The 13,798-nt window shown below is 35.2% G+C and overlaps 1 protein-coding gene across 1 annotated transcript in view; it reads right to left on the reverse strand.

The window, feature by feature from the left end:
• Positions 1 to 13,266, reverse strand: part of Nmo (serine/threonine-protein kinase nemo) — a 53,959-nt gene extending 40,693 nt beyond the window's left edge. Inside the window, exons 1-2 of the mRNA XM_070296969.1 lie at positions 13,141 to 13,266; positions 12,221 to 12,276 (exon numbers count right to left, since the gene is read on the reverse strand). Of these exons, the coding sequence (XP_070153070.1) occupies positions 12,221 to 12,276; positions 13,141 to 13,167 (83 nt within the window). The 5' untranslated portion in view covers positions 13,168 to 13,266. The remainder of the gene's footprint in view (positions 1 to 12,220; positions 12,277 to 13,140) is intronic.
• Between the last annotated feature and the right edge of the window lie 532 nt (positions 13,267 to 13,798).

The raw sequence follows: 13,798 nt of genomic DNA on the forward strand, positions 1-13,798 counted from the left end.
AGAATCCACTTTTCATCGCCTGTTACCATTCGATCTAAAAAAGGCTCTTTTTTGTTACGCTCGAGAAGAGAAAGAGCGACGGTCATGCGGTTTAGCTTATTCCTTTCAGTCAGGAGATGCAGCACCCACGTATCAAGCTCGGAAATGTATCCAAGCTTTTTTAAATGACGAAAAGCGGTTGAATTATCGATGTTCAGCCTCTCAGCAATATCCTCAGTTGTAATCCTTGGGTTTCTTTCCACTAAGGCATGCACAATGTCATCATCGATGCCAGAAGGCCGTCCAGAGCGGGGTTGATCCTCCATGTTGAAATCACCATTTCGAAATCTGCCAAACCACTTTTTGACTGTTCGGAGAGCAGGAGCGCGGTCCAAATAAACGCTTGGAATATTTTTTTGTGCAATCCCAACACTCACGCCTTTCCGAAATTCATATAGCATGCCGCAAATGCACCTTTCGTTCTCCATTTTTAATGATTTCTCTTATGCACAAATGGACTTATCTGAACAATGTCTGACGCTAAATTGACCTAAGACAACGTCATCTATTCGGTGTAAGCAACAATTACCACACGAAAACAATAGAACTCCGCCATGCAGTAACTTAATGCCATCTATGAAAATCGGGCAGGAACTTATGCAATCATCCAATATAAGTATATATTGATGTTGTAATTTAAAGATATACATGTATCTTTATCATTGAAAAGAAAAGTAATTAATATTTTAAATTTATTTAAAAATAGAAATTTTTATAAGTAATTTGGGGGATCGCAATCTAATATATTCACACAAACACGTATCCGTCGTTTAAAATCTGATTGATAATATTTAATATGACTTTGAAAGAATGATTAATGCAGCGAACTACCGTAAGCGATTAATTATATCCGCGACATACCGGGCTCCGTTTAAAAACTGGGAGAGAAGTGCATACAGAATCAGTTCCCGCGACTTTTCCTACCGACTTTTCCTCCCTCTGTGGGAGTCACATGCTCACTCCCGATTTTGCATACATTTAAATACTTTGGCGATGAATCTCGTCGAGGATCCACGCTGCAGACACCCGGTATAAATTTCGAATCGCGACATCTATTTAGCGTGAGCAAAATGCAAGTCCGCCGCGTGTCGAGATAAGTTTTTTTTTCTTTTTTTTTCCACGCGCATCGTTTTCAATCGTCATATTCCACGTCTCAGAATGCGAAACGCACATCGAGATATCTGTATTCGAGAGAAAGATGTTTCGCCGATAAAGCTTTTGCGACGCCGATTCTGATCCTTTAAATTAAAAGTGCCCCTGCACCTCGTCGAAACTGCAGCGCTCTGTCAGGACTCGTCAGGAATAGGAATCGATTCCGGATACGACGTATTTCTCGCAATGTCGTAAAAAAGAACGCGAACAATCTCTCCTATTTCTTCTCATTTTTAATGTCACACGGAACTCGTCTAAAAAAAGAAAAAAAAATCGACCTCATTTTTCGTGAGAATCCATGATGTATTAAAAGTTATACTCTTTATTTTTCCTCTACAAATATCATAAGTCACGAAGCGGTAAAACGGAAAAATTTAGATTAAATATAATTTTAAAAACTCTGTGATTTGACTTTTTTTTAGAGATTTAATTTCAATTTGGATTCACTTTGAATGAAACTATTAGAAAATTTAAGATTTTAAAGAATGGATTTTATAATACGATTATTTAAATTATTTCAATAATAAAAAACAAAATAATTATAAAATTTAGGAAAAATCCAAATATTTAATGAATAAATGTGAAAAATGTGAAAAATCTCGAGGAAAAAATTATTCCGATCAGTGTAGTGTTTCAGTTGTGTCTCTGAAAGAATTGTATTATCAAAAGTCATGTCTCGAAAGTACAGAGGTTCTTAATAAAGGATTAAAAAATGTCACTAAAGATTTAGGACTTCTCTTATAGAGCTTAATCCATTAAATCAACGAAACAGAATTGTAATTTATTATTTTTATAATTATCGTGAATTAAAGGCGTCAGGGCAAAATATGATAATAATGCATCTCTGTAAAATATTGAACATTTAATTTAATTAAGAGACAATATGATTTTTAATTAACTGATCATTCAAAACTAATCATCTATTTCTCTTTCTTTTCCTTTCATTCATAATAACCGAATTGTAATGATGGCTATTCGATCAAATTTTACATACGCGTATGCTAGACGAGAAGGGAAAATGGGGGGGAAACGAGAGGTGAACCGCGAACAAAGAGCGAAGAACCCTCCACAGCCCGACGACCAAAAACTCCACGTGCGATCGATATCCACAGAGCGCGACACTCGATACGTCTCGAAGAAGCTGAACGCGATAGGAAGCTGTAATCAGCCATGGAAATATAAAACCAAATATTGCAACGAGCTTCTCACATTTCAGATCCGGCAAAATTATCGCAAATTAACGTACAACGCTCTGTTTATCTTTTTATTTTTTTTTTCCTTTTAACAAAATTCTTGACACATCCTAAAATCGTAGAGTGTCTCTCTTTATATAACATGTGATTTAAAAAAATTATAATGAAAATTTTCTATCCGATATATTTTTATTTTCCTATAAATTAAATAAACTTTGCACTGGTTTAGGAATCCTTAAATACGATATCGCTTTCGCACCCCTAGACGCCGTCCACAACGTCCGCGTCCATGCATAATCAATAAAATTCTATCTCTCTCTTCCTCTCATTTTTTTTTTTTCGCTCCTTCCTGGTGTCGCGTCGATCTTCGAGATATTTCAGAAGAAACGACGAAAAAGGAAACATTCGCGTGCGCAAGCTGTGCGGTTTATTTAAAAAATTAATCGCTTAAATCGAGTCTCAACAATTTCCTTGCGAGCCCAAGTTTTCGAATAAACCGTTTATTAATTTCGAGTCCTATAATTTCAATAAAAGTTAATCAAAATTTAATAAAATTCGTATTAAACTGATATAAATATAAATTTATAAGACATGTTTTCCTTTATCGTAAGATTTTTTGCTTGCAATTTTTTGTGTACGTGATTTTATTTCATTTAACAACGTGTCGTGCGCGTTACAAAGTGCCCTCATTATTAGCGCGCGTTCTAAATACAGCGCATCGATACTCAAAGAGAATAATCGCGTAAAAAGAGATGATCGAGGGAAAGATAGAAAATTATTTACATCCTGTGTTACGTGAAAAAAAAAAAAAATGTTGGATCGTGTTGCGATGCATCATGCGTTTCTTGTTCTTTCTTCAATGTACGTCGTTTCGTTTTTAAATGCACGACTTTTAGAAATCTGTGATTGTAAATATATCTGTGTAATAATTTTTTTTCATACTAATACAATTTTGATTTATGAAATTACTTACATCTAATTACAAGTAAAATATTATTCCAAGATTTATGAATCCATTTAAAAAAACGGAATTTTTATTTGAAAATTCATCGAGAAAGATCGAATTTAATTAAAAATTAAATTTTATTTTGAAATACATTTTATCATTCATATTTTCCTTCATTTCATACGAATAACTAAGTTTCTTTTTAATTAATTTAAGTAGCAGATATTCGGTTTAATCTCATTTTTTTATCATTTCTAGAAAGAAAAGTTAGGATACATAATCGCACGGATTATCATACAGGTATATTTCGTTATAGCTGCAATTAACATTGCAATTTAATTGGGGTAGAAATCAATCGTTATGATTAAGTTAAACGTAATATATCAAAAAGAGAAATCCCGTGAAATAAACGTGTGAAGCTTCTCCTTTTCTCTCTCGCTTTCCAATATACATAATTTCTAATACGTCAGAAAATTCTCGTCTTTCGCAAGTAGATAGCGACGTGGGAACTCGCGCGCGCGTGCCCACGCATGCGTGCGTGTGATTCGCATCACACAGTCAGATAGATACGCCTCCGCGCGCCTCCACCGGATATCTATTTGTTAATAAGCAACGTAAATCCGCTCTCTCTCTCTCTCTGTCTCTCTCTTGTGCCATAAAAAAATAGAAACGTCTCGTTGCGCATCATCTTAGGTATCATCGAGTTAATCGTGCGCGAGTTGGATATTCGAGTAAGTCGATAATCATCGATTGAGAATTAACGGTAATTGATAACGAAGGCATTCTCGACGAGAGTATCGATTAAGATCCACGAAGTCGTGAGGAAAGATTAGTTTGGAGAAAATGTTATTCTTTATAAATTTAATATATTCGCGTATTAAAAGATTTTATATGCGTTTTAATATTAATCAAATTTTTCTGCAATCTTTTAAATTTATTATTATCAGTGCATGTGCGCGGAGAAAATATTATATTATAGTAAAAATTACAATAGAATTTTAAAAATCGTGGAACTAGCATAAGAGAAATCACGATGTTTTTGAAATTAATTAGTGCCAAAAAAAACAAATAATTGTTTAAAAAAATACATTGTAAATAATTTTCTTAAAAACAATTTTTTTTTTATACTAATGGATTTGTCTCATTATTCTGTACATAGAAGTATTACGGTAAGATTATCGAAAACTAAATATTTTACGAGATATTTAATTTTTTGTATTAAAATATGTCAGATTAAAATATAAAATAAGTCAAAAAGTACTTAATGAAAAAATACTTTATTATAGTGTTTTGGAAAGCTCTCGATGTCAGCTACAAGAATACTAAATAAAAAATGGGGGTTTCCATTTAAGATTTCAAAGTTGACCTTCACATGACCTTCAAATGATTTTCCAAAGTCAAATCATTGTCACCATCTTATGGCCCCCTTGAAGCCACACAACTTTTGCTTGAAACATTTTTCGATTTAACGCAGTGTTTCTCAGATATTTGAGTGGGTCCTTTAAAATGGGACACCCTGTATATATATTTATCAAGGAATATTGCAATTATTCAAATATTTTGATGCACAAACAAATACATAATTTACAATTTTTATAATAATAAATATCCTAATATCGTTATATGTTACCTTTACGATAAATGTTGTAAAAAGGTAATGTATTATTTTCACGTAATTTGTACCGTGAAATTTTCTTCGTGTGCGAGTCGCGAAAAGAAGCGGATAAGTTCGAGCGCGGTCTCGGAAATGAGGCGGGCGTTTCCGGGGTACAAACGGGCGGAAATGGACGAGTGTGGATTTCGCGATTACCATAAGGAGACAATGCGAGAGAGATGCGAGCGGGGCGCGGGCGCGGAGAGCCTCGTTTGAGCGCGCCTCCTTCTCGCCGGAAGCTCTTTTTCCGCGCCGGAACCTATCCAGGTCGACCAGAGGCGTTTTTCGTTCTCACCGCTCGCCCGATCGCCCGCCCCGCTCGCCCCCGATTTTCCACGGCGATTTCCCGCCGTACGCTCTCCCGAGTGAAACGTGGGGAGGTCGCGGAGGTGGCAATGTGCAATGTGATGCAACCGCCGGTGTGCATCACATTGCACATTGAAAACACGAGACGTCGCACTATGACGATGATGCATAAGTGCTCGAGAGAAAAATCGAGATTTTAAAAAACTTTAAAATATTAAAAAGCGTACGAAGAAATCCTATCCTCCTCTGACAGGTTTAATGTTTCGCAATTAAGTATATATACTACTGTTTAGTTAATTTCAGTCAAAGCTCTCAATAAAACTTTGCACATAGTAATATCTCTCTAGAATATAATTTTAATAATAACATCTTATAGGTAGTAAAGGAAAATAAAGAAAGGAAAGGAAGAATATTAATTACGAAAAAAAAAAAAAAACGTATTTATATGAATAAGATAATAATGCTTCGTTATTAATAGATTTAGAGTTACATAAAGATATTTATTTCCGGTTAAAATCGTTAAAGTTTCCCGTTACATGAATTGAAAATATTATATACCGCGAAGAAATATCAAAATATTTACATATGGCGTGGATAGATTAAAGAGAGTGGGCAGCTGTATTGTAATAACGCTGCATTAATACTAATCGATGACGCATGGATTCATTATATTCCTTTCTAGCAAAATCGCGAAAATTTATCGATCGATTGTATTTAAATCGCGGCATGACGATGATGTCATTTGTACAAGAAACGTCTCGTTTGTAAAAAGGCTTAAATTTTTCAATACTAATCACTATGATAAAAAGAAAATTAAGATTTAAAAATTCTTTTAAATATTGCAAAAATTGTTAAATGTGATATAATCCAATAATTATATTAATGATAAAAATTGTCAATCCATTATATATATTTTTACATTAATTATATATTCCAAAGAGAAAAGATTATGTTAAAAATAAAAAAGATTGTTAAGAATAAAATATATCATAAATTTAATATATTATTTAATTGTGCATAATAGGATCTCAGAAAAATAAAAAAACACGCTAGAATTTCCGTATTAATGTAAAAACAAGGAAATTAAACTATCAGAAACGTCGATTAATTAAGGTCAGCTTTAATAATCTAGTAAACGTCGCGGACCCAGGGATAAATGAGGGAGAGTTTCCTCGCGAATATATCCTAGGAGAACACCGATTCTTCTGCACGAAAACTTGTTGACTCGGAAGGAAGACAAAGGATTCTCGCAAGCAAAAGGGAGAAGCGAAATTAGTTTGCGGCAACCGAGAACTTAGATCGAACCGTCAAACGCGAACTCGTAACCGATCCCGCGTGCAATTAAAACCTCCGTAATTTGAGCCTCGAGGAAAAGTTCAGCCTGTCCCCCGAATCCAAGAGCAAAAATGTGATTAGCGGAAAAGTCGAATTCATCATTAATCACAACTCTTTAATCGAAAATCTCTTTCTCTTTTCATGCTTCATAGAGCGATAAAAATATTTTAATTAAAATAACATAATATTTTATGTATGAAAATATTTAAACGGAGATATATTACCTCATCAAATTATATCAAATATATATATTTATATTTTTTATATTTTTCCAAATAACTTTTAATTTAGCGCACGTTCCTCTTTATAAAATATATATATATATATATATATATATATATATATATATATATATATATATATATATATATACATATTAGTAACGACAGATATAATTCAAAAATCAGAAGAACCCTCGCGATGTTCGTTAATCGTCGTAATCCGCGCACCCGTTACACACGTGCGGACGCACGTGTGCCATAATGACAACCGTAGAGGAGACTGAAAATTTTTCCCGGCCGTATCATTCTTCCGATGCGCGATACGGGCGAATGCAAAGGATCGAAAGAACGCCGTATTGTTGCACATGCGGGCCTTCTTTCCTTTCGTGTATTATATGTCTCTTTCACGCGCAATAAAAACGTGTCTATTGTTTATGCGTAATCAAACCCACGTCGAATCAAACGGACGCGATTGCCTTTACATATATAACTTTCCTTGTAAATCAAATCGGCTGCAATCGCACGGAATTTGCTTTCCCTCCGTGCTTTTCCTCAAAATCTAGAAAATTTCTCTTTTAATCGCGAAAAGATTCGATGCAATTTTTAATTTCTTCCGTGCATCTCGAAACAGCCAAAAATTACAATATCATGTACTCTTAATTATTAAAACAAAGAAAATAAGATATTGTTATAATATATATTAAGTACATAGTGATTAATATTATACTACGAGACGAGTAGTGGAGTAATTAAAAGGGACTAGATATCGCGGGAATTACGAATTACTGCGCGAAAGGATGATAATCGCAGACGGGGCAGCATTGTATCCTCACAACAATGTCACGAGGAAGTTGCGGGTATCATTTACACATATGACATTGTAAACGTAACGCGATGGGCGGCGGCGGTCGCAGCCGCTGCTAATGGCGCATTATCGACATATCAATGGCGAGTTGCGGTGTGCGCATTAATAATCCATGTGATTATCATCGAGCAAACTCATCCCGGGCGCGCGCCATGACGTATTCATGACGTTCATCGGCCGATCGTTCCCCCGGCCCCCTGCGCTCTCCGTATCGGATGAAAATCGTGGTTTTGATCCGTCTCTATCTGGTTTTCAATCCAGCAGAACCAAAACTAACATCTCGGTAAACGATTAAAAACCCATGACCCGAAATTATGAAATTTTAAAATAAAGATAAGAGGGGATGTCTTTTACAGTTTCTTAGCAATCTCTGCCAATTTTGATTCTACGTTCCTCTAATTTCAATATCAGATATCGATGTGAAAAGTTTCAAAAGAGAATTCCAAATTTAAAATATAATATAAGAGCATATATAAAGAGAAATATTGGGTGATTGCATAAGTTCGTGCCCGATTTAAATATAAACTTCAATAGATTATATTTTAGAGATAACACTTTTATTAATCAATTATATAGTCTCCATTCTTTTCTACAATGGTTTTCCAACGATCTATAAGCTTGTCGATTCCATTTTTGAAGAAAGAACTTGGTTTTTCTTGAAAAAAGTTTGTAAGGTGGTTTTCGACAGCTTCCTCGGAATTGAGATTCTTGCTATTTAAACTATTCTGCAAAGACCGGAACAGATAAAAATCTGAAGGCGCAATATCTGGAGAATTTGGCGGGTGCTGCAGAATTTCCCATTGCAACTCCTGCAGTTTTCGCAGCGTCTGTTGAGCGACGTGTGGCCTAGCATTGTCGTGGTGGAAGATGACGCCTTTTCGATTGGCCAAAATCTGACGTTTTTCTCGAATAGCTGCAGCGAGTCTAGTTAGTTGCTCACAGTACTTGTCCGCCGTGATTGTTTCGCCGCGTCGGAGCAGTTCAAAGTAAATAATTCCCTTGCGATCCCACCAAACACACAGCAACACCTTCATCGGATGCAAGCCAGCCTTTGCTACGGGTTCTGCTCCTTCAGCTGCTGTTTTCCATGTCCTCTTTCGCTGTACGTTTTTGTAGAGAATCCACTTTTCATCGCCTGTTACCATTCGATCTAAAAAAGGCTCTTTTTTGTTACGCTCGAGAAGAGAAAGAGCCACAGTCATGCGGTTTAGCTTATTCCTTTCAGTCAGGAGATGCAGCACCCACGTATCAAGCTCGGAAATGTATCCAAGCTTTTTTAAATGACGAAAAGCGGTTGAATTATCGATGTTCAGCCTCTCAGCAATATCCTCAGTTGTAATCCTTGGGTTTCTTTCCACTAAGGCATGCACAATGTCATCATCAATACCAGAAGGCTGTCCAGAGCGGGGTTGAGCCTCCATGTTGAAATCACCATTTCGAAATCTGCCAAACCACTTTTTGACTGTTCGGAGAGCAGGAGCGCGGTCCAAATAAACGCTTTGAATATTTTTTTCTGCAATCCCAACACTCACGCCTTTCCGAAATTCATATAGCATTACATGCCGCAAATGCACCTTCCATTCTCCATTTTTAATGATTTCTCTTATGCACAAATGGACTTATCTGAACAATATCTGACGCTAAATTGACATAAGACAACGTCATCTATTCGGTGTAAACAACAATTACCACACGAAAACAATAGAACTCCGCCATGCAGTAACTTAATGCCCTCTATGAAAATCGGGCATGAACTTATGCAATCATCCAATATAAAAAGAGGGAGATGTATGTATGAAAAATGGATGAGACTGTACTTGATAACGTGATTACGATGAAAATGTAATATTATAGATACTGACTGGCAATCACACACCCTTCCCGCCTTTACGATACTCTATCTATACCGCGGTCGGTGATTTTCGTGTTCGTGGCTGCGCAAACTAATCGCGAGTCTCTCCTTAATTAGAAATTAGGCGGTCGTATCCGGAACTTTGGGGCGCTGGGCGCCCCGAGCTGAATTTTTCATGCGGACGAAATTAGAATCGATCGCCGGCCACGGGGGACGCGGAATTAAATCGCGGGGACAGCAGCAAAGCGAGAGCGGGGAGGAAGTAAAAAGTCACCGGTAGTGGTCTCTATCGATGGATATTTCGCAATCCCGCAATTTTCGTCCCGATTATTTATTTGCCGTCAATTAATGTCAGCTCTCGCTGCGAGAAAATTTATCGATCCATAACCGTTGAATTTCGTTTATTAATTCCTTCATTTGTTTGTCTATTTATCGACGGATTTACGATATCGTTTATTTCCCCGGTTATCCGTCTGTTTATTTACGAATTTATCTATTTATTTATTTATTTATCTATTTACACGCTTTTAAAGTAACTAGTCGACTAACCAATTTATTTTCATGCGCGTACGTTTACACTTTTATTTATTTATGTATTTATTCATATAAGAAAAGCATCTTATTAAAGCGAAATAATTTCAATTCGTTAGAAAAAGAAAAAAATATCTTATTAAATGTTACAATCCCGATGGAACAGATCGAGCCGAAGCAAAAAGAAGAAAGTAGAAAAATAGATAAAGGACGAAGGCAATCGCAATGCTATAATAGCTGCACCAATTGCTAATAATGTTTTACGAAATTACGACGGAGTTCGATATGCGACAGAGCGCGAACAGGAGTTGCCGGAAAAAGGCGGAGAGCGGGAGAAGAGATGAAGGGGAACGTAAAAGATTGAAACGATGTTAGAAAAGATTGGAACGATGTTAAAATATTGGATAGTGAACCGTATTATAATAAACGTTTGATATCTGAAATGGTTTTTATAAAAAGACAAAATAATAGTTTAAATCTACAAACTGATACGGATTGCCTGCATGAGGCGTATGTCAAGACGATAGACATGCTCCCGAAATTATGACCTTCGGTTCCTATATTTATATACAATACTCTAGACACATCACAGACATTATATTCATGTGTTTTCGTTTTGCTCTTTAAATCTATCATTACTGTTCGCACTCGTATATATTGAGCATGTGATTTACGTTTTAATTTGTGACATGTAACAAGCGATATCTGGTGACAATGAGGAATAAGAATCCATCTCTTTGTGAGTTCTTTAATTGTTCTTTGTAGGTTCGGTCTCTAATAATTTTGTAATTATTCAGATATGCATGTTCTCTGCCATGGCATACGTTAAAGAAATGGTTGTCTTTACTGACGGAGGCTTTATGCTGCCGTATTTACTTCTTTACTACGAACATTGAAGAACACAGCCTACAGATGACATATATGGTTTAATTTTAAACGTGACTTCGACATGCTCTGCATTTGTACCGCACAACTTTATAGCGTTAATTGCATTAATTGATTTGTAAACAATTGTAACGGGTGTATATCTTTTTATATATATATATTTTTTTTGCGCTGAAGAGGATCCAAAAATGGATCGAAACGTTCGCTAGATTTTATATCTTAAGAAACTAAATTCGCACTTGATTTTCTGTGCTGGTTCCTTAGCCTTTTCCCCATTTCGTTTTAACATTACTCGAACCTTTACGCATATAATTCTTTTTTAAAAGGATTGAGTTATTACTCTCGCCTCGATCGAGATTAACTTCAAATGGATCCTGTTCGTTTAAGGACCTATCGATCGATCGATCGCTTGATCATGCGATCACGCAGAACGGCTTACGAGGAGTAATCCCGCGAGAATTTCGCGCCTCCTGACTATCGCAATAAGTTCCTGTTTCGTCCTCGATCGGAAAACTATCTCGTAATGTCTACCACTTGAAGAGTTCTTTTTCTTGCAAAATGCAATTTTCTTGTATCATGAAATATTTTTGGTAAAATGTGCTCTTTCGCGGAAACCTGCGATCTCTCTTAATCTCTTAATAATCTTTTAAAAATCTTGATAAAAAATAGAGTTATAGGAAGGAAAAGACTGTCTCAGAAAATGTAGATTTGTCGAACGGCAATTACTCGTGATAGCGAAAAAGTTTCCTCTCTCTCTCTCTCTCTCTGACAAATACTCTTGCCGGATGGACGGTTCGAGGAGGAATCGTGACCGGCGCGAGTTTTAATTGCTCGACGATTAAAAGTTTCTGCATCATTCGAGACACTAGTTTCGAGAGATGGAGCGTTGCGTGAGACACAGCGACTCTTCCGCTAAAATCTAGAAAAATCTATAAAGTAGAGGAAGAAGGCTATATACTGCAAATTCCCGCGACACGAGAACGCAATTTAAAAGTTTTAGATTAAATCGGCTTAATCAATTAATTTTAAGTTATTTTCATTTTAATTAGAAAAAGATTACATATTAATCTCGATCGGTGATTTGAAAAATCGAGAATCGTGGGAACGCGACTAGATCGTTAAAAAGATACCTCGATCGTCGACGGGAGAATTCACCTGTCCGAAAATCTCCTGTATCGAGATTTATGTTCCGCGTGTCCTAAAAAAAAAAAAAAAAAAAGCGAGTGTTTAAAAAAGGATACATCTCTTGGAAGAAGTCCAGATGCGGCGGCTGAAGGATGTCCAGCGCGGAAAGTACCTGCAAAAAGAAAAGAAACGGGAAGCGATTGAGTATCTCGTCCTTTGACTGGACGAGAAAGAGAGACAGAGAAGGAGAGAGAAATAACGCAATCGATCCCCCTTTCTCGTGCAAAGGTGCACAAGCACGGAATCTAGCAACCGGAAGATGCGAGGGGAAGGACGAGGCGCGATCTAGTCCTCGGGGAAATAAAAGGCGGAAATTTCCGTTACGTTCACTATACGACTTACACAGAGAGAAAAAGAGAGGATTTATCGAATATTCGTTTAAATAAATATATTTCATATATCTAAACGATATATAATTTGTTTACAACAAAGCGTGTTTAAAACAAGAATTCTACTTATTGTTAATTAATTATATTATTTATTATTATCACAATGATTATTTAATTAAATAATTTCTGTAAAATACGCTGTGTCAATAATATATATTCAGCTAATTATGAAATCTGAAAATCTAATTTTTATTTTATATAAAAAAAAAAAAAAAAGTTTTATAATGTCTTTTCATAGTGAGCAAAATTAAATGTAAATAATTATAATGTCAAATATTTAATAATATACCAAGAGAGTATACATTTATTATTATAAAAAAGAATATACTCAAAGATAATTATTATAAAAATCTTTGAAAGCTACGTCTAGAAATTCGATATCGATTTTTTTTTATTGATATAAAAAAAATCGCGCTTTTTTTCATTTCATTTCTTATCCCACATTTCAGGTATAAAAGAGAGAATCGCGTCTTTTTATTTTATTTCTTTATTCGTTGTTTCCGCGTTATGAGATACTTTTCTGTCTCTGTTATGTTACGGTGTTCACATCGATCACACTTGATACAATAAATAATAATACCACTTACATTATCGTGTTTGAAGAAGCAAAGCATTTTCAGTTCCCTGAAGACTCGCTTGCTGCTTACGAGACTTTGAAAGACGTTCGGCAGTTTTTTTAAGGCTACTCTCCTGCCATCCCTTGGATCCGTGACAGCCCTGGAAATTACACAAAAACAATACAAAAATTAATATTTTTGTGTCTTATCTTATTCATATATATAAAAAAAAAAAAAAACACGATTTATTTTGGGCAAAATTGAAAAAAATGTGCCTATCTATTTATTATTATTGTATGTTGATTACATGTTCGTAGAAAACAAGTTATAAAATAGCCATCATGTTTAATATTATCACAGTTATTGAGTATAAATATTTAAAAGGATAAATCTCGATTTTCCTCTCTCTGTCACTTAATTTAGTTTATTCCTTCTTTTAATTTATTATTATTCATCGCCGCTACACACATACATACATTATTTCCTATTTTATTATATTATGTTATATAAAACATAAAATATATCTTATAAAAAAACATCCGCATACATAAAAGAAGAGAAAAAAAGAAGTCACACGATGATTAAAACCATCTTAAAACAATCTATTACAGCTCGAGGTCTCTCTTCGAGATTAAGGAAAATCTCTTGTTAAGGAAAAAATGAACGATGAATCGATTTCAATTTTAAT

This window comes from Polyergus mexicanus, unplaced genomic scaffold (genome assembly GCF_030449975.1).
Source record: "Polyergus mexicanus isolate NDT 795.1 unplaced genomic scaffold, iyPolMexi1.0 SCAF_6, whole genome shotgun sequence".
NCBI lineage: Eukaryota > Metazoa > Arthropoda > Insecta > Hymenoptera > Formicidae > Polyergus > Polyergus mexicanus.